General features: G+C 51.7%; 9 protein-coding genes across 9 annotated transcripts; 3 read left to right on the top strand and 6 right to left on the bottom strand.

Moving 5' to 3' along the window:
• Nucleotides 1-221: 221 nt before the first annotated feature.
• Nucleotides 222-963, bottom strand: N7458_003750 (major facilitator superfamily transporter; the record flags this gene model as incomplete). Its single annotated transcript, XM_056907132.1, has 3 exons — nt 222-415; nt 477-672; nt 733-963. The coding sequence occupies 3 exons, from the start codon at nt 961-963 to the stop codon at nt 222-224; spliced, it is 621 nt and encodes a 206-aa protein (XP_056767859.1).
• Nucleotides 964-1,666: 703 nt separating this feature from the next.
• On the top strand, nt 1,667-2,718 carry N7458_003751 (uncharacterized protein; the record flags this gene model as incomplete). Its single annotated transcript, XM_056907133.1, has 5 exons — nt 1,667-1,708; nt 1,774-1,929; nt 1,988-2,091; nt 2,156-2,472; nt 2,528-2,718. 5 exons carry the CDS (start codon nt 1,667-1,669, stop codon nt 2,716-2,718), a joined length of 810 nt encoding a protein of 269 aa, XP_056767860.1.
• Nucleotides 2,719-4,493: 1,775 nt separating this feature from the next.
• Nucleotides 4,494-4,809, bottom strand: N7458_003752 (uncharacterized protein; the record flags this gene model as incomplete). Its single annotated transcript, XM_056907134.1, has 2 exons — nt 4,494-4,580; nt 4,609-4,809. 2 exons carry the CDS (start codon nt 4,807-4,809, stop codon nt 4,494-4,496), a joined length of 288 nt encoding a protein of 95 aa, XP_056767861.1.
• A 1-nt stretch (nt 4,810) lies between these two features.
• N7458_003753 (uncharacterized protein) lies at nt 4,811-5,240 on the bottom strand (the record flags this gene model as incomplete). Its single annotated transcript, XM_056907135.1, is given in 2 exon segments — nt 4,811-5,164; nt 5,181-5,240. 2 exon segments carry the CDS (start codon nt 5,238-5,240, stop codon nt 4,811-4,813), a joined length of 414 nt encoding a protein of 137 aa, XP_056767862.1.
• A 3,468-nt stretch (nt 5,241-8,708) lies between these two features.
• N7458_003754 (zinc knuckle domain protein) lies at nt 8,709-11,266 on the bottom strand (the record flags this gene model as incomplete). Its single annotated transcript, XM_056907136.1, has 3 exons — nt 8,709-10,380; nt 10,413-10,779; nt 11,038-11,266. 3 exons carry the CDS (start codon nt 11,264-11,266, stop codon nt 8,709-8,711), a joined length of 2,268 nt encoding a protein of 755 aa, XP_056767863.1.
• Nucleotides 11,267-11,402: 136 nt separating this feature from the next.
• Nucleotides 11,403-11,633, top strand: N7458_003755 (uncharacterized protein; the record flags this gene model as incomplete). The annotated part of the gene is made up of 1 exon (XM_056907137.1): nt 11,403-11,633. One exon carries the CDS (start codon nt 11,403-11,405, stop codon nt 11,631-11,633), a length of 231 nt encoding a protein of 76 aa, XP_056767864.1.
• Nucleotides 11,634-12,995: 1,362 nt separating this feature from the next.
• On the bottom strand, nt 12,996-14,583 carry N7458_003756 (uncharacterized protein; the record flags this gene model as incomplete). The annotated part of the gene is made up of 2 exons (XM_056907138.1): nt 12,996-13,269; nt 14,216-14,583. The coding sequence occupies 2 exons, from the start codon at nt 14,581-14,583 to the stop codon at nt 12,996-12,998; spliced, it is 642 nt and encodes a 213-aa protein (XP_056767865.1).
• Nucleotides 14,584-15,414: 831 nt separating this feature from the next.
• N7458_003757 (uncharacterized protein) lies at nt 15,415-16,083 on the bottom strand (the record flags this gene model as incomplete). The annotated part of the gene is made up of 1 exon (XM_056907139.1): nt 15,415-16,083. The coding sequence occupies one exon, from the start codon at nt 16,081-16,083 to the stop codon at nt 15,415-15,417; it is 669 nt and encodes a 222-aa protein (XP_056767866.1).
• Nucleotides 16,084-17,819: 1,736 nt separating this feature from the next.
• On the top strand, nt 17,820-19,147 carry N7458_003758 (NAD dependent epimerase/dehydratase; the record flags this gene model as incomplete). Its single annotated transcript, XM_056907140.1, has 4 exons — nt 17,820-18,083; nt 18,186-18,366; nt 18,439-18,611; nt 18,671-19,147. 4 exons carry the CDS (start codon nt 17,820-17,822, stop codon nt 19,145-19,147), a joined length of 1,095 nt encoding a protein of 364 aa, XP_056767867.1.
• Nucleotides 19,148-20,163: the final 1,016 nt, after the last annotated feature.

A 20,163-nucleotide genomic window follows, 5' to 3' on the forward strand; every position in this document is an offset into this window, starting at 1 on the left:
AGGTCAATAATACTACTATTAGATCGGGATTTTTCTAGATTAGTTAACATTGATCAAAACAGCCGTCCCGTATCATGCCAGCGGTTATTTACCCAAGGTCCCGGATCCCATTTTATTCGTGTAGCCCGGCCGACCCGCAACGCCCCGGCCGATGGCCCGGTGGCGGATGCCGATGCCGTTGACCAGTTGTTGCAGGCGGTGCGAGAGTATCAGCGCCAGGATCAGGATACCCACGAAACTATTATCCAGGCCGGTGATTTAGATAAAGCCACGCCGTGGTTGAACCGGACCGGTTGGGTACGGTATTTACAAGGCACGCCAGGAAGGCGATGAGGATGAAGGCGCCCGACGCCGGCCGCACCCAAACCCGCAAGGGCACGACCGACGATCAAGGCCGTGCTACTGGGGGCGACCGCTATGGACGGGAGTTAGCCGATCGCCACGCAAAAGCCCTCGGGGACACGGAAAACACGAACCGCACACGAGACTGCCTAATTCAAAGAGGAAGACGGCGACGAGGAAGGTCCATTGCAGGCGAAAATACTTGAAGAGCTTGCCCCACGATGACGTGAACGAGGCAAACTCCAGGAAGAAGGCCGACCCGTACCAGCCGATCTGAGTCACGCTGTGGAACTCGTCGGTAATCAGGGGGATGGCCGTTGCGATGATGGTCTGGATCGAGGGTCAGCGGAGGGTGGGCGGCAGGGAAGGGAATGAGATCCAGCGCCTCACCTGATCGACGGCCACCATGACAATGGACAGGACGAGCGACAGAAGGATAAACAGCAATGCGAGTCCCCTGGGATATTCGTCTTCGGAGGGCGGACCTTCGGGGGACGCAGCCGGCGGAGGGGCCTGTAGTATGCCGCCTTCCGCCGCAACTTCGCTCTGTTTCACCAGTGCATGAGCCGGCGCTGACGCATCCAGAGTCCCCTCTGCGTCGGTGCGCGCGTAGACCGTCATCGCGGGCAGGGCTCGTCACGCGACCTTTCTCTGGCGTAAATCGAAATGTGGCCGTGCCAGCTTTAGCGACTCATCGCCGCGCTGGAGGAGCAGTGCGGGGAATATAAGGATCTCACGCTGGCCGATACTGGAATCAGGGGCTGGAGATAAAGATTGAAATCGCCCTTGCCTGGGCTAGGCCAAAAAGAGCGCAGCTAAATGTGGTATTGGGCTCGGGGTCGGCCAGAATCCTCCCGGCGGCTTTTATAATCAACATTAAATTTATGCCGGTGTGGAGGACTCGTGAAGAGAACGATTTTGATTTCTCGGCCTTGTATAACTTGTGATTTATAATACTGTAGTGTGTTGTTCATTTAAGGTTCTGGACTAAACTCTGGCTCTGTCTAAAGCGAGGATCCACTTTAAATTGCCAAAGCACAGAAAAGTTGCCGGTTTTCTCAAAGCGGAAGATGACTGAATGCTCACTTATCTTTCTGCTTTGAGAAAACTGGCAACTTTTCTGTGCCTTGGCAATTTATAGTGGACCCTCGCTTTAGGCGCACCATGTGACATCATGACGGATTTGAAATCAGCAAAAGCGGGCAAACGAGGCTCATGGTCGATATATAAATACATGCACTATTGCTGCTCTTCTAGGCTCATCAACTCTCAGTATCATCCTACGACCCCGTCTCAGTCTTTATAAGTTTTATAAACCGTCACAATGTCTTCCTGGGTGATTACCGGAGTCTCCCGTGGCCTTGGCGTACGCTCTCATCCCTGCTTCATGCACAAGACTCGTGTAACTAATGCACATACTTCATCGTCTAGTTCGAGTTCGTCCGCCAGCTCTCTGAAGACCCGGCCAATACCGTCTTCGGCCTCGTCCGCGACCAAGCGGCCGTCGAGTCCAAGGTTTCCTCTGCAATCGGCCGGAAAAATATTCACATCATTCAGGCCGACACCACAGACCCAAGGGCATTGGAGGTAAGCTAATGAGTAATATATTAAAACCGAAGTCGAAACTAGCCTAAAGATTTCGCAGAAAGCAGTTCAGTATGTTTCGGAGAAGACCAATGGCGCCCTTGATTATGTCATAGCCAATGCCGCGCTTCAATCTAAGACTGCGCTGGTTGGCTTTGATACTCTGTAAGTTCTAGGCGGAGTGACCAAGGTCCCTGGGATAGTTGATTCGGGATTAATTTCTCCACAGGAGCCGCGATCCAGAAGCCCTTGAACAAGATGTGATTGACCACTTCAGAGTCAATACCATCGGCGCCGTCCATCTTTTCAATGCTTTCATGCCCCTGATTTTAAAAGGTCGGGCGAAGAAAGTGATTGCCATCTCCACGGGCATGTCGGACCCTGAGATGACACTCAAAGCCGATATCTACCAAGCCGCATCCTATGCAATGAGCAAGGCTGCCCTTAATATGGCCATGGCCAAGTTCAGCGCCTTGTACCGTGAGAAAGACGTCCTCTGCATGGCTATATGCCCTGGTGCTGTAGACACTGGCAGTCTTAATATTGGTATGTAGTCGTCTTGACAACTGAAATGGAATGCTTTTTGCTAACGTTTCGATAGAAACGGAGGAGGAGGGACAGTTGGCTATGGCTATGTTTGGGAAGTTTAAGCAATATTCACCCGCCTTCCACGGACCTATGAAACCAGAAGACAGTGCCAAATCGGTCTTGGCTCTCGTGAATAGGGCTACTGTTGACGGTGGTTATGCAGGCGTCTTTCTCTCTCATACGGAGTCTAAGCCGTACCTTTAAGACTGTGTACCAAGAAGTGTAAGGCTGACAGAGAACGTTAATATGTTGATTTGTTCTTGTATCCCATTTAAAGTACACCATGGACCACGGAAGATACGTGCCTTGGCTAAAAATTGCCCTAAGTGGGGCTATAAGTGGGATCTCTAGAGGGCCCATAGATGGCTTATTGCTGGTACCCTGGAGCTGTTGTGGCGGATGTTTGGGATTTCCTGGTTCTTTCTTAACTAGTTAGTTATTACGCAGGACGGTCATTAGTCAGCCAGGGCGGTAACCCTTGGCATTATGCCTCCTCTCGATAGTCTGACACTTTACCTCTTACAACCAATCAATTGAGTTCAGACTGAGTTCTCCACTACGTCGTATTTCATCTTGATTACCATCCTGGTATCTGCCCTGGGTCTGTACGACTCACTGTGTTACAGACGCCCAGGGCCAATGGAGCCAGGCTGAAGGAACAGGCGTTCCTGGACCACGCTTGACTTCCCCGTAAAGGGAAATATGTAGACCTCGCCATGACCCGGACCGTGGGTCTCTCCTCGCGACCCGCGACCCGCCCCTCCAGAGGGGAGGGTCGTAAGCTTACGACCCTCACGTCCCGCATATTCATAAATTTTTCACGCCTTCCTAAATTAGGATGGATAAACCTACTAACATGTACTCATAAATTACTGTTTCTTATACCTGTTTCGTATGTCCAACTACGAATTAATCATTTTGTCAAAGCGAGCTGAATCGGTATAGACTAGTATGCATATGGACGAATGAGAACTACCGGAACCATCAGAAAAGAGTGATTGATTAAAAGAAGGAAACTATTCAAACGAATGGGAAGAGGGGCAGGTTGAGCTGCCCCATGGCGGTGTAACCGAGTATTCGAGTGACAATACCGATGTCGAGGTGTTATCCGCATATTACATACAAACACATAGGAAATATGGGCTGGTTATGGACCAATCCCAGGTCACTGTAATAAATCTCTCCACTTTTCCACGACACATTTTTTATCAAACCCGTATGTATTATTTTGAAACATGTCTTTTGAATAAGCCTTCTTACTTGTGTTGAGGTTTCCCTTCCAGGCATCTAAATGTTGATGCCTTGACAGGAACCTCCGGTCGGCATGCCCGAGTCATTCAAACTGTCAGTGGCGTACACTAGCTTCAATATCACTTCTGTGATGTTGAGTGATATGGCTACAGACAAAAGCAATATGCCTCGAAGCGAAGCGTATGGCCACAGAATACGAGATGAACAGCAGTTCAGCTCGATTCTATGTGACTCTTCACTGTCAGGGGCTGTCCGCTGTTGAGGATAAGTCTAAGACGATCTACGACACCTGCATGTAGGCGTTTTGTCGTAAGTGGATTTCCCAACATCCGCTGGTGCACGTTAAATAAGCCCTGAATCCCCTTCGCTTACGTAGAATCGTACCAATTTCACATCGCAAATTTGTATCTAAACGACGTTCTTCAATCTGCCTCTCGTTATCCTGTAAATCTCAACAACTTGGTAATACTATACTAACACTTTTTTTGTCTAAGAAAATCGTTGTATTCTATATTGTGAAGAGTTAGTGAGATTGGCATGTAACGATGCAGAAATATATTTTGAATGTATTAAGTAGTTGCACCATATGATGATATGACGACGATGATGACGATGATGATTACATTTACCCGATTTAGCTCGCTCTAAGTACTGCTGCTATGCGGGAGTGCTGTCAGGCGGCTCAGGCCTGCCGACAGCTTTAAGGTGGTCGCCAGCCCACTGGACGACTATTTCTTGGGCTCGCGGAGCGAGCTCCTGATTGGTCGTCCCAGAATATATGCAAACAAGGCAAATGAAATGCCGCAGTGCAAACACTGTAAACAAAAGAAATCCAGAACGAACGTCTACCCCCCAGGCCGTTCCACAACACGGGCTCTCCTTCACTAGACAACCCCTTTCTTCCCACCTATCTTCTGCCCAGCCATCCGGGCTGTCGGCTGCCGCTCTCGCGTTCGCTTGCATCAAGGGAGTACAGTGGACCTGGCACTGCACTCCTATCGGGCACCATCCTTCTCCTTCCGTCACACTGTCCTGAGGGGTCATCCTATTTTTCGTCGCATTCTTCCACGCCGAGAGCCATTGGGTCGACTGTCTGGTACTGTCTCAAGAGACACGTCCGGACCATGAATTCGGCCACTATTGTGCGGGCCTCCGGCCGTGCCAGGAGCTCGTCGCGTCGGAGAGAGACTCCGCGGTCAGATAGAGCGTTTCTCATCCAGTCGCGCTTATTCTGGAGCAGCGGACATTCGAGCAAGACGTGATTTACCGTCTGGTTTCCCAGTTCGCAGTTACATCGCGCTGATTCTCGCCGGTTGATGCGATTCAAATAGCCGGACAGCCCAATTCGCCCAGTGCTAAGCTGCATCAGAATCGACGCGGTTGCTTTCCGCAGGTCAGACTAGTATTCCAGGGACTTCTTGGTTGGCAATTCGACCAAGCGTTTCGTTGGTCGGCTCGTCTTCTCCTTGGTCCATGATGTTTCCTACTCGGTTTTCGCCTCGCCCTGAATGTGACGTTTAGCCGCAGCTGCGAGACGGATATACCGGTTGTGAGGGTTCTGGGGTCCTTCTAGACCCTAGGCAGATTCTTTTGCGTGCCGATCGACAGCTTCATTGCCCGCTATTCCCTGATGGGCAGGGATCCACCTTAGCTCGGTTCGGATGCCTTTGGCTGCGACTCGCTGGATTTGCTCTAGGCATCCTGCCAGGTAGATCTGTCGCGACGGCATCCGCGGCCGGCGGAGCGCCTTCAGCGCAGCTTAGTTGTCTGCAAAGATGACAAGGCCGTTTTTTGCCTTTGCGATCTACGGTTCCGTGCTCTCTAACACTAATATGAGTGCTATCTCGATAGCGCGAAGCTCGGCCGCGTATACTGTAGACGTGTCGTCGCCGCCCATCTAGCTATGCGTATATGGGTCTTCGAGATGGATGATCGCTGCTCGCCGACTCTTCCTTCGATCCCGCTCCCTTCGGTGTATAGAACCACGGGCCTTTCCTTTGGATTTTTAGCTAAAATCTTGTTGTGACTATTCACCGCGAGATCTCTGTCCTCGATGATCACCTCAGGTGGTGCTTGCCATGGTGCTTGGACGAATGCCTTTCGACTCTCCCAGTCCCTCGCCAAAGTTCCCGGGGAGCTATAGGGCATCCGCCCGTCTTCTAGGCTTGCGCCTCTATCGTTGTCTATCCTGACCAGTCTCTCTCGTCTACGGGTCGACGTCGGAGCATAGTCGGTGGAACCCCGAATATTAGCCCTGTTGGTAGCCGTAGAGCCGTTTCCTTGACTATCCGATCTATGCAGATTGCTATGGGTAGTAGATGGAGTTCTGTGTTCAGTGCTTCTACAGCCGTTGTCCGGAATGCCCCGCTGATGAGACAGGCCGCACGCTTCTGGAAGGCCACGAATGGTTGGCAGATTGTGTGTGCCTTCGCTTTACTGATCAGTATAGGCTGGTACCAAGCTGATACACCAAAGAGCATCTGTGGAATGACAACTGCTTAGTAGATTTTGCGTATGGTAGAGACCGAGGCCCCCTATGTTGAGCTCGCTAAGCTTCGTAGCGCCTGGAGAGACACGGTTGCTTTCGAAATGGCTTTTTCACGGTGGTACTGAAATTCCAGGCCAGGAATGAAGCCAGTGGCCTAGGTAGCGCTCGGCCGTCCTTGTTGCTAGTACTGCGTGTCCTTCCAGTGATAGTGGTGTGTACTGGGGTCCGACTTCTTTCGTGTTTACGAAATGCACGAGTGCGTACTTCTTCGGATCGAATACCGAGGCATGCTTTTTGGCCTATTGTTCGGCCTTCCCGCAGGCAATCTTGAGCTTCCTGATGGTCTCTCGCTCGCTGTCTCCCTTTGCCATAAAGCAGACATCGTCTACCCAACGGTTGCTGGTCACACCGTTTCCGCATTTCTCAATCAAGTCTGCGTTGTAGATGAGGTAGAGAATTGGTGAAATCGGCGATCCTTAGGGGATACCTGTCGGTGTTGGTATTGAACCTGAGATGCCCTCTGGTATACGGATTATTGTGCTTCGATTTGACAGGAAGGCCTTCACCCAGGGCACGAGCTGCCCTAGGCGTCTTTTCTTGAGATTGTGGAGTAGACGATCGTGAGAGACATTGTCATACGCGCCCGACACATCCAGCATTAGCAGGGAGACCGCCGGTTTGCCTTTTCCCTGAGCCATTTTGATTTGGTCAATTATGTTGTGGATAGCATGGTCCGTGGAGATGCCTCGTCGACCCCCGAGATAGGTCTTTGGGAGAAGTCCCTCTGTTTCCACGGCATAGCTGATCCGTCGTGCAACCACTGCCTCAAGAAACTTTCCGAGAGTGTTGAGAAGCGCTACCGGTCGGTAGGATTTTGCCAGTTAATAATCACTCTTTCCCTGCTTTCGGATGACTACCGTGATCGATTGTTGGAAGTGCGTTAGGTTATAGCTAATGCGTATATAAGCATTGAACAGCTGCTCGAGTAATTATAGCACCACCGGTATCTCGATCAATTTATGCCAGAGGGAGTTCGGGATGCCATCAGCTCCTGGCGCTTTTCCTGCCTTCGCTGTCCTTACTGCTTCCTGTATCTCTTGTGTAGTAATTGATAGAAGTTCAATCGGCTATAGGTATCGAAATAGGACAGTGTCGGCGAGATCTGCTAGTGGTAGCTGTGGGAAAAAGGCCGCCCGGAAAGCCTCCGCTTTCTAGTCGACTGTCTCGGCAAGTTCGCCTGGTGTCCTAGGGTCCTGAATCTTCAGCGAGGGAGTAATGCCTCTCTCATAGGCCCCGCTACGGTTCCTTGCCTATTTAGCCAGGCGCCACATGCCCTGGGGTCCGTCTTCGATGACTTGTTGGACTCGGCGTCGATGTGCTCGGGAGAGTGCTCTCTTGACCAAACGCGTCTTCTTGTTGCGTGCCTTAGAGTACAGCATCCAGTCGTAGGGGTCTTTTGTCCTTGTGTGTATACGTCGTAGACCCCGAACCTCCTTAACGGCGGCCCTGCACTCTTCGGCAAAGTCCGGGTTCGACTATATCGACGGCTTTGCCCACGGGGTTGAGAGGTCAATTGCGCATTGCACAACACCTAGTAGCTTCTGACATTGCTCTTCGATCTGCCGGTTGTCTTCCATAGACAGATCACCTTCTTGTAGCCCTTCTTCGACCTTTCGGACGAGCTTTCTCTCATCAGTTGCTTTCCAGTTCCTCCTTTTCTGCTGCGTCAATATCGGCGTCCCGATGTCAAGCGTGGTTCTGATAGGGAAGTGGTCGGATAAATGCTCAATGTCGTCCGCTCGCCCACAGAGAATCATTCTGCCGGTAAGGCTGGAGCTGATGAAGGTAAGGTCAATCAAGGAGGATTGATCGTTTCTGGTCTATGTCGCTTTTCCTTCCTCGGTGATCAGTTCAAGGCCCTGTTCATCTGCGATCTGTAGCAGTTGTTCAGCTTCATCGTCGATTTTAGTTCCAGGCCCTCCCCGGACTGGGTGGTGAGCATTCATGTCGCCCACTACAATATGCTCTGCCAGAGGGCGCTTTGCCAACTCGTCTCTTAGCTGGGCCAGGGTGCCACCGCCTGGTCTGTTATACACATTATGTACGAATAGGTCCGTCCAATCCCTGCCCCGGTTGGCTCTTCAGAGCTTCAATAACTGATAATCCTGCGACACAAGTTGGCACGACCAGGTGCCAGGGTCGACTTTTTTCGAGACAAAGAGGCATACCCCTGGCTGGGCAGAGTTTGGGTCACAATCTTGTATATGGTCCTGCATCGCTGGGTACAGCAGCTGGAACTTTGCAGTCGCCGGCTGGTGGGTTGTATGCTGTTGTTCATTTCGCCAAGGCTCTTGGACAGCAATGACGTCCGCCTCTAGGACTGCTTTATCCCTGAGAAAGGTGGCCATTACGGACCATGATTTGTGTGCGTTGTATTGGAGCAATTCAAACTATTTCATTGATTGTGCTGTTGATCGTCAATGAGCTCGCTGGTTTCGTGCCATATGTCGTCATTTGGGTCTTCAATTGTAGGTGCGTCGGTCGTGAACACCGGCGGAGACGATCCGACTGAGACCAGGTGTGTCTGGTTGTGTCTCAAAGTGATGAGTTTTCGGTATTCTGGACTATTCGGGTCTAGACCCTGAAGACTAGGCTCGAGAGTATTGGTATCGTTGATTGTGGTGACATCGTTAGTGAACTGGGTGAGTGCTTGTTCAAACCTGTCGTCTTGCTGGGTGCTGGCCTGAGCAGGGTCGGTTTGAGGAAGGTGGATGTCGAACCAGTTGCTACCATCCGGTTGCTCATCCATCGTATCCTCTGGTTCTCCCACGCGGCGTTTCTTGGACATGTTGTGTTCCTGGGTGGCCTTCTGGGAGGCGGCTTGGGATCGTGTCGACATCCGGTTTACCGCTAAGGGTGTGTTGTCGGCAGCCGGTTGCGCCTGGTTTCTGGGTCTGGTTCTTGAGCCCTTTGGTCGGCCCGGACCTCTTCTGGGCTTCTCATGCTGACCGGGTTCGGCACTTGGTGCCTCCATAATGGGTGGTACCATTTCCCGGGGTGGTTCCATTTCCAAATTCACCAGGTCGACAGTGACAGGCTGGGGATGCTGAGGTTGTTCCTCTTCCTGCCGTGCTCCCGTTGCGTGTATAGACATGTCCAGCTCGTTACCCTCAGTTGGGCCAGACGTGGCCAGGGTTGTCGTTGTGTTGCCATTCCTCATAGCATTTCGGTATTGAAGTGGCACTCGGTGATATGTAGGGGAATCAAGCAGTGCCTGTTTCGCCTCTGTCATAGCTGTCCTCTTCACCGCACAGTCTTGACTGGTTGGGCGGTGTCCTCCGCCACAATTAGAGCATTTGACAGGTATCGTTTGTCCCTTTGTCGACGGGCACTCCCAGGTCGGGTGCCCATCGGCGCAGTGACCACATTTGAAATCGTTGGAACAGTGTGATTGGATATGCCCCGGTTTTTGGCATTTCCTGCATAACTTTGTCCGCCCTTCTCTGCAGAAGCGCACAGCGTGGTGGATTTGCTTCCCCCACACGATGCCGGTGATGATCGCACGGTTGGCCACGGCTGGGCTGGTGAACTCGATCAGGATCGAGCCCTCTGCTCGTGCACCCGGTCGCGTTAGCCAGCCGAGGAACTGGATCCTGGCAGCTTCGCCCCAGTCGTTCTGTGCGAGTAGCTCACGCGCAACGTCGGCCATCGTCTCCGGAGTAAGCTTCATCGATCTCACCGGGATATTGTACGCTACTACTCCCCAGGACGGTTCCTGGACAATCGAGCCCGGTCCGAATGCTCTCGACCACTCAGTGTGTTTGCGCAAGAGCTCAGCCCCTGCAGCAGTATTAGCTACCATGGCTACATCTCCTGATGTTAACTTGCGAGCTGCGACGAAGCTTGCACCCCCAGCCAGGGCCGTGGAGTTCTTCTGTCGGGCAACCGTCGTTCGTTGTCGTTCCGCACGCTCCACGAGCTCCTTCGGTGACAGCGTTCGGATTTGTTCGCGATTTGCTCCAACTTTCACAATGACCTCCCGATCTTCACGAAGCTCAATTTCCGGTACACCTGGAGATGAGGTGCCATTGCTCCAGGTATTGGGCGCCGAAGCCGTGGCCAAGCCGCTTGCCAGTCTCTGGCGCGGAAGTTGTGCCACGCTGCCGCAGAATCGGCAGGAAGGGAGGATAAAGATCTCGATAGGTTGCTTGTTGAAGCTTCAATGGTTGTCATTCGCTGGTTCAAGCGTTCGGTGTCGGCGTTGATCTTGATCAGCGCATCAAGCACCTTGGCCATCCCCATGACGTCGCCCCTTTGGGCGTTGAGCGCGTACTGGCGAACAGCCCGGATATATCCAGTGACATATCGGTCCTCCGTGCCATTGTTCTCTATGTGGTTCAACACCTGGCGGGCCCCCTCTGCGATGTCATCCATCGATCTGGGTACCGTGGTTTTCGGTGGTCCTTTCCTGTCAGGGGGTAATTTCTGTGCATTCGCACCAGTCGCAACCAACACCGCCATCTCACCTACGAAATAGGTATCAAACGATAGCGCGTGAAGTTACAACTATGATGAACTAATTCTCGAGGTCCTGGGACCTCTGTAGGCCTCTGCATGGTGAGGTTTTGGTCTCGAGGTCAAGGACCGCACCCGCCAAGAGGACTGCCAAGACGTACAATTATGCATAATTACTGAATTGTAAGGAAACAATCTCCTATTTAAGGCACTTTATGAGTATTTATACATAGAAAAGTATCTTGGCGGTCCTTGCAGAGGTCTAGTACAAAGGTATAATTCGTGCTCGGCATCATGGCCTTCCTGCGCACAAATCCAACAATGGTCCTGCCATTCTCCCGCCTGCTGCATTAAAAACTCTTCGTCCGTAAGCTCCTCCTGCCGTGCCTGCTGATGCTGCTGCGACATGCGCGCACGATCGATTTCCTGCTGCTGGAACTGCTGCTGGACGCTAAATGGTATAGCTATGCGATCACTGGAGCGTATGCTGGCCGGCATGGTCTGTATACGATCATTGTTTGGGCTCCATGCCGCCTGTGACTGAAAGCTTTCAGATTCAATACTGCTGGCTCTGTCGCTGGCTCGATCGCTGGACTTTGTGCTGGCCGTCGTGCTGGCCGTCTTGCTGGCCGTCATGATGGAGCTGGCCCTGGCCCTGGCCGTCGTGCTGAAGCTGGCCTTGGCGTTGGCGCTGGGGCTGGCCAATTTCATGGCCGTCGCCCTGGTGGCTGGCTTCGCTGCCTACGTGCTCTTCCATAGCCTCCCAATCTGTGTCACATCCATCGCATTGGGCCTCCCGCATAGCCAAACCATGATTGTAGTCCCCACAATGGCTGCGGTGGTATCCGTCGACGATGCCATCTAAATACCCGTCCAAAACGACTCGTCGGCATTGATTGGCGGACATATACGCATCATCCGCTGCTGCTCGGCCAACGGTGTATCCTGCATCCATAACGAGGGGGGGGGTATCGATCCCCTCGGGCTGGATAATGATCGCTTCGCTAGCTTGACCATCACGGCCCGCCCGTCCGCTCTCCTGCGCGTAATCAAGCAATGTCCGCGGCCGCCCTAAATGGATGATGCTGCGAATGCCTGGGATATCCACCCCATCCCTAATGCACTCGTGGCCACGATCACCCCTTGGGGCTGGCTGCGAAACCGCTCCAAAACGCTTGCCTTGTCGAGCGCTTGATGGTAATAAGCGTCGCAGCCTAGTATGTCGGCCATCGTCGTTACATGCGCTACTATATGCGCATATATAATCGTTCGCCCGCCTCTGGATCGTTGGATGCGGCCCCGGATGAATGGCGCGATCTGATCCATTTGGATCCATCGATGGGGCCCCTCGAACCCCCTGCTCGATTACTGGCCGCCATATCCGATATGCCGCGTTGGTCCGGCTGGTTCGACCACGGAAGAAGCTGACCTGGTCCTGGGACCATCGCATGCGCTGCCATAATCGTCCCTCCAAGCTGGGGGGCAACATCGCAGTCAATAAAACCATCTGGGTGCGTGCGACCATCAACCGTCCGAGCTGCTGCATCTTGGGGCGGAAATCCGTCTGCTGGTTCAAAACAACGTGGCATTCATCAATGACGATGCGGTCTATTCGTTTTATGACCTAATATCAATTAGCTATTAATCAAGCCATGTATCCATGGAGCTGGCCATGACGCCGGCCGTCAAGCTCGCTATGGAGCTAGCCATGGAGCTGGCCGTCAAGCGATTTAGTAACTGACCTGTTGTCGATTCAAAAACGTTATGAAATCCTCACTCAATGCGGACTCTGGCGTCACTAGCACAATAGCCGCTTCGTCCGGTGGCCGCCGGCTCTCCCATTCGACGCATGATATGCCTGCTCCCGCGCACCTAGCCTGTAAGTCTCCACGTAAAGCAATCAGTGGTACAACGACCACCGTTAACCCGCCGCTGACCCATGCGGGTAACATGAACAACGTGCTCTTCCCCCCGCCCGTGGGCATGACTACGACGACGAGGCTCACCCCATGCTGGATCGCCTGGATCGCCGGCCCCTGTATACCGCGGAACTGGCTCTGGTCGTCGTTGGTCATCCGCTGTAATGCGTCTGTCATATCGGCCTGGTGCAGCTGCCATTGGCGCTGACGTCGATTCTCGTCCGCCTCTGCCTCCAATGGGCCCTGTTTGCGCTTGCCAAGCACCTCGCTAAGCCATCCTCCGCGCTCTCGAACCCTAAAAACCGATGTCAATCCGTGCTGGATAATCGAAACATCTCCCGTCGGTGCGCCGTCGTCACAGCCTGTTCGGTGATCTCGCGCCCATAAGTCATGCCGGCGACGTGGGATGAATGCGCAGCCTGTAAATCTGCAATATGGTCTTCTGGTTCATGGTCGTCGTCAGCTGGCGCCTGAGCACTGCCATCGTCCTGGAGATTCTGGGGGAAAACGCTGGATACCCGTAAATACCGCCGGCTGATCCCAATGGCGATATTCCGGTACGCGGGCAAATTCAATGTATACCTATTGTGTAGTTAGTCATGCGATTCATTAATCAACCAAGCTGGCCGTCAAGCTGGCTGTCAAGCTGGCCATGGACCTGGCCATCGATCTAGCCGTCAAGCTGGCCACCAAGCTGGCCGTGGACCTAGTCTTGGAGCTGCCATGGAGCTGCTATGGAGCTGGCCGTCAAAAACGTAATCTAGCTTACCCATTCAGCCCAATCGCAGTCTTGCGCTTCAACGCCTCCCGGAATCGCTCCGACGTCCACTCGCGACCCGTCTGGGGATCCGGCGCCCATATGTATGCTGCGTGGCATTGCATCGCTTCCATAGTCTGCCGATTAATACCCCGAATCGCCTGCTGGTACGCCTGTAATCGTTCGACGAATGGTAAAACCAACCATAAATACCATACCACGAGCTTCCCAACGGCGCGCAGCAAATACCGATGGATGATCTTCGCGTCGTTCGTCGCATAAAAGCCTTTGTGGTATTCCGTGGCGAAAACGACAAGCACGTCGTCAGGAAAGATATTGCGATGCCCCCCTTCTGTATTACGATGGCGGATGCTGAGTAGCTCAGGTGCGCGGCTGGGCTGGCCAACGGTCATATGGATACAGACACTAAGTTTCTCACGGAACTGGACCACGCTCTGCATGTATTGATCAATGGCACGCATGCGGAACTGACGCTCGGGGCCGTTGACAAATCGCTGCTGTAATCGTGGCTCGCGCTGGATCCGGCTTATGAGCCATTGGGCCCCCTGAACGGGCCACCGCGTGCGACTCTCGTCTAAAAAGCACTAGCCGGGCTTTGCCTGCGTCGGGTCATCCATAAGCTGCGCCCACGGGATCGTTGGTGGGCTTGTTGGGCTCGTTGGGCTGGCTAGGCTGGCTAGGCTGGCTGGGCTGGCGAAGTCGCACATCAATAGCTCTTGGTGCATGAGCTGGCGCAAGGAGCTAACTAACCCATGGATATAGCCACGGAAGTCGCCCATGGTGAAATGGACTTCCTTGTATAGCAATTCGTCCTGCCCGAGCCAGCTCATGTGGCCCGTCGCAGTACTACTGTAATGGATCCGTGGCCCGTACGTATGCAAATCGAGCATCCACCGCATGGGAGTATGCGTCCCGCGCACTATGAATGTATCTGTCAACACTCGTAACCATTCGCGAAATGGCCGCGCTTTCTGTCGCCGCTGCTGACTGAACTGCATGGGCTCTGGCGGGCAATGGGTGGGTCCAAACGCTGGGCTACTCGATGGTGCTCGTGTGCTGCGATCGCTGTCGTACCCCTCGTCGTGCTGGCCAGAATATATATATTCGGGATCGTCCATTGGGCTTTCTGTCGACCATGTACCTAATAATCGGTTAGTCAATGAAGCCTGCCATCAAGCCATAATCACCATTCTTACTTACCCACTTGATGACGGTCGCGCATGTATGGTAAAATCTGGTCGGCATTTGGGTCCAAACGCAACGCTTTGTGCAATACCATGAATCGGCTGATCTTGATCATCTTGGACAAAATTGGGGGATAGCTATCGGCGTCCTGCCATCGATCGCCGCCCCGGCCCAGCACGGCTAATGCCACTAATGCACATTCGTACTCTTCCGCGCTAATCCGCTGGTTCAATAGTTCGATGCAAAAATCCATGCGTGCGGCCTGGATCGCAGTCATCTGGTATGGATCGTCGCTGCTATCCTCCTGGTGCTGGCCCTGATGCTGGCCCTGATGCTGGCCCTGGCTGTCAAACGGGTCGGGGCTCCCACGCGTATCCTGGGCATACCGCCATAACGCCTGCCATGTCCGTTGCTTGGGTGGGGGGGGGGGGGGGGTGAATCGATACGGGGGGGCTCTGCCAATCATGCTCGACCTGAGTGCGAGCGAAAAACATCAAGATCTGCTGCCATGGCTCTACATGGCGCTTGATCTGCTCCTCGTCCATGTACGCCTATAATGGCTGGTGCGGGCTTTGGTCTTTCTCCGTCCGCGCGGCCTCAATACGGATTAGATGACTAGTCTGCTTCGTAATCCCCTGGCTGATCCGCGCGACGCCATCCATGGCTTCCCAGATAGCGCGCATCGCCCCTTCTGGGCCCTGGGCGTCCTGGGGGTGGGGGGGTCTTGAACGACGCCAGTAAATGTGGCAAATCCTCCTCTGGCGTCACTTGTAAATATGTGGCCCACTGCGTCCGCCGGAGCCACGGGTTCGCCTCGTCGAGCGGGCAGCCTGGATCGTTTGGCGGCGTGGCTGGGAATCGATATATGTCTGTTCGAGCTGCTGTATAAGCTCGTCGACTATATCCGCGCGCGGGGGAGGCGGCGCTGGCTCACAGTCGGGACCGGGCTGGCGGATGTGAATATAATGCGAGCCTAGCCCGTATGGGAAAATTCGCTGGCAAACCACACGCTGCATCGCATGCTCGCGTTTTTCTTGACCAGCTTGGACTTCGGATGGGCGCGGCTTCCGACTATGGTTGTATACGGAGAACTGATGCTCTAGCCGCCAATGCTTCCGGATACTCTCAGTTGTGCGACAAACATACGCGCAAGACCGACATTTGATCCCACCCTTATGGATAGCCAGCGCGGGAATGGGCTGCTTAACGTGCGTGGGGAATATACTGGGCTCGTCTACCACATCGGGCCATGCGTCGTGGATCATATTGCATACCCTCTGGGCAACGCGCATAGGGACGCCATGGCCCTTCCGCTGGGATAGATGGCGGATGATCTCGGGGGGCTTGACGGCGTGCTCACATCGTTTGCAAATCGCGAGATGATACTCGGTGTTGTGGTGGAAATAATGGTGGGCACTGTAATGCTGTGCCATGGTCAATGTGGATATATACCTTAGTTATCGTGGTGGATCTTCTAGCAATGGTCACTATGCGTCGTAGTGGGAGTTGCTCAAATGGTGCTAAAAACTAACCTGTGTACTACTGGAAACCCCTGAATCCTTCCCCTGAATTTTCGAGCCCGAAATCTCTCACAGCGGTTGCCCGCTTGGAGTCGATAAAGCAGAAACAGACCCTACCCGGTCGCACCCTATCCAAAAAACTACCTCACTTGTAATCCCTGCAAACACTACTTTCAGATGCAATCAGGCCCTGAAATTCTACTGAGGGATAGAGGAAATTCCGCTCTATCATGGGCGAGAATTTGGGCTTCATTCGATATCAAAATGCTTACTGGGATGGGGGGACTTTGTCTACTGGTATGTGGGAACGGCTCCCCATATCCGTGCCTTTCTGCCCACCCAAAGCGCTTCCCAGGCACGGATAGTTAAGAAACCCTAAGTCTACTGGACCCACCCTCATCCCAGGAACCCCCAATAGGATGGGGTTTTGCAGCGAAAACAGGTGCAGAACCATCTATTAGGAGGCGATATACATCATCCAATTCCTACATCTAGTCCTGCATCAAGTCCTGTTGCAGGATCGGAATCGAATCCCGCACTAGATCCAGCACCAAATCCAGCATAAGATCCCGAACCAGACCCAAAGCCAAATCACACCCGACTCCTGCGCAGATTTCAGCGTTATATTCCGCATTGACTTCAGCTTCAGGACCAACGCAATCGTGCACTCTTTTCTGCCTCGAATTCGAGGCTCGCCTCGTGTTGAACTTGTTGTGATCTATCATATGTACCGGAATCTATTCCTCTTTTCCACGGAAGTACTAGAATTAATAGGAAATCAATCTGAAGGCTGGATGCTATATCGACCCGCAATTTTCTTGTGTAAAGAATACAAGCACTCTGGCACTCTGCCTCTGTGTTACAACAGAACTCAACTTCAGGGCCTCCCTCAACTCCTCCAATACCTCACCAAACCCAGGCTCGGCTCATGCTATACGTACAAGGACAAACCGTATATCTGCATGACATCAAGGAGTTGCAGATCATCGGGAGCAACCAGCTCGTCGGCCGCGTGTAGATAACAGCTGAGCTCAATGTCACCCCTTCCGCCATAAGGTGCCCTAATCTGTTAGCACGTGATATTTCTACCATTTTTGGAGTAGTTCAATTTCAAGATTTGAAACGCCATTTCATATCTGATTCGAAGTGGCCAAATATCAGAATGTCGAAATCTGGAAATTTCATTTTGACTTCCGCGGCTAGTGCAAATGATGCAAATAGTGCAAAATTTGTTTCCATCAATCCAAAGCTCAGACTGGAACGTTCTGATTTGTCGAAAAAAGTCTATTTTTCGGCATGAAATTAGTAGCTGATAATCAAACCCCGCCTTAAATGTGGATGTACGAGTGCGTGTCTCATTTCTCCGAATGGCAAAGTTTCGGAAGGCCGAAGCTCCGAACCTGGTCAGCATTCTCTAAAATGAGATCTAGCAGTCGGCGACTTATAACGTCAGATACGGAACTAAATGATCATTGGATTATGTGATGAAGTTAACAAGAACACAATAAAGTTGCCTTTTGGATATAAAACAGTCAATTGCGACATATTTCACAGGTTATTAAGTCGTGCATTTTGCCAAAGACGCATGGTGTAATATCAACGTGTACGAACCACGCCTTCGTCAAAGAAATTACCACTGCCCACTCAACATGTCGAGTCTTACTGGCCTTCCTACGGGATCCTGCATCCTTGTCACGGGAGCCAACGGTTTTATTGCCTCTCATGTTATCAACACCTTGCTACAGCTTGAATATCGACTGCGAGGAACGGTTAGGACGGCAAAGCCATGGCTTGACGCCTTCTTCGAGAATAAATTCGGTCGAGGCGTCTTTGAAACCTTTGTGCTTCCTGATTTTGAAAACCCTGAGATGCTAGATAATTGCATGGATGGCATAGCCGGGGTAGTGCACACGGTATGTTTGTAACTTAAGCTTTCTCCTCAATCTGCTGAGAGAACGTGAAAAACTGTTCGGTTCCATTCAGTTGCATATTTAACTAATGTGATACTCGACTAGGCTTCTGATGTTTCGTTCAGTAATGATCCCGATACTGTCATTCCTTGGGTCGTACGAGCAGTTGAAAATGTCCTAGAGGCTGCATCTAGACACCCCTCTGTTAAGAGATTCGTCTTGACATCATCCTCTGCAGCTGCTTTAATCCCTGTTACAAACCAGAAAGGGTTCAGAATTAATGAAGGTTAGCCCATCCTCGCATATTCATGCTAGCGATTTGGGCGAGAAGAGCTAGGGATTTAACATTTCCTTGCAGATACTTGGAATGAGGCTGCCGTAAAGGCCGCATGTGATCCCATTACGAAGCCTACCGAGAAAGCAATCACAATTTATGCAGCTTCTAAGACTCTTAGTGAACAAATGGCTTGGAAATGGACTAGAGGGCACAATCCTCGTTTTACATTCAATACGGTCCTTCCGAGCTTCAACGTATGTCTCGATTTCACTCCGCCCCTAGATTCAATGCTTATACAATTATTGGTTTTCAGGTAGGAGAAATTCTTCACGAGAAATTTGGAGGATCGTCCATGGGAATGGTTCGAGGGATTTTGAAAGACGATAAAAGCATATTTGACTTTTTCGTACCTCGTGAGTTGTTTCCATGCCCCCGATGGTTAGTTGAAGGAGGCGGGATAAGTGAAATGCTAAATTGCTTTAATGTATTAGAACAGTACGTTGATGTTACCGATACTGCCCGCCTACACGCTATTGCTCTGCTTGCACCTAACGTCCGATCGCGGCGGATATTTGCATTTGCAGGTCCGCTGAACATGACTGACATTATCTCGACTCTCCGGGAACTTCGACCTGACCATCATTTCGATGATCCGAATCCAAACGAAGGCCGAGATCTCACGGACGTCGCACCAGCTGCTAAAGCAGAAAAGCTTTTGGAAGAGTTTTTTGGCCAGAAGGGGTGGATCCCTTACAGACAGAGCCTTGCCGATGGGATTTGTGATCTTTAGAGTTACCATTAGGAAAAATCCGACTTCGACCAATAGGCACATCAGCATTTTTGAACCAAAAAAGCACTACTATATGGCAATGAGATATACTGATTCCAAATCTTCAACCAGGTTTTTCAAAATATGTATTGCTGTTGAGTTATAACCTGTCGAAGTTGGCTTATTGTTGTGTTGTGAGGGACTTTCGCATTTTCGTGGTCGACACGAAACCCCTTTTGATAACGTCTAGCCCTGAATTAGCACCCCATAGACGTGATTCAAAACAACTGACTAGAATCACCACAATTCTATTCAATTCTTAAATCGACCTAACCTTTCCTACCTAGTAGACCTCTCCTTATTATACGGAGTTAATCTAGCTACCTACTTAGGCGATACGGTCCTCCATTCCTCTACCATCAAGCCTTAGAACGAAACGGGGCCGACCGCGGAAACACAGCTCCATAGAAGAAAAGCAGATCCACGATACAGAACAACGGCGTATAAAGCGATAAGCTACCCAGAGTGCGCAGTGTAATAAACAATTTGATTAGTACTACTATCGAGCCTATATCTACTAATATCGACCCGTCTCTGCCTAGCTATTTTCCTCTAGGGAACTAACTATTCCCACTGAACTTCAGCAACTACTTCCTCCTCTAAGCCCCTAAGTAGAGCTATACGAGCCAGTCGCAGATGAAATCCTATTCTCAAGCGATGAACTCCACTAGTTCTAGGGATTCAAAGTTGGTAAGTTTTTTGATGGGGTGCGACCGCCGACCAGGCGGGCTATAGTAAGATTTAGTAGCAACGACGAGTAGTAGCAATAGATCGCTTAAGGAGATACCCTATGGGTAGAATTCAGGGCTCAATCCCATCATCTCGTTCGATTGTAAGCGCCATCTAAGTATTTTCTAAAATTCGCTCGTTAGTATATTGCTAAAATATATTCGCCTAACACATACATATTTCTAGATTCACAATGCCTAATAACATCCCCAAAACCATTGGAGTGCCCTGTTTGTAGCTCTTCGAGC

Source organism: Penicillium daleae (assembly GCF_028827525.1).
Source record: "Penicillium daleae strain IBT 16125 chromosome Unknown utg000004l_segment0_segment0, whole genome shotgun sequence".
NCBI lineage: Eukaryota > Fungi > Ascomycota > Eurotiomycetes > Eurotiales > Aspergillaceae > Penicillium > Penicillium daleae.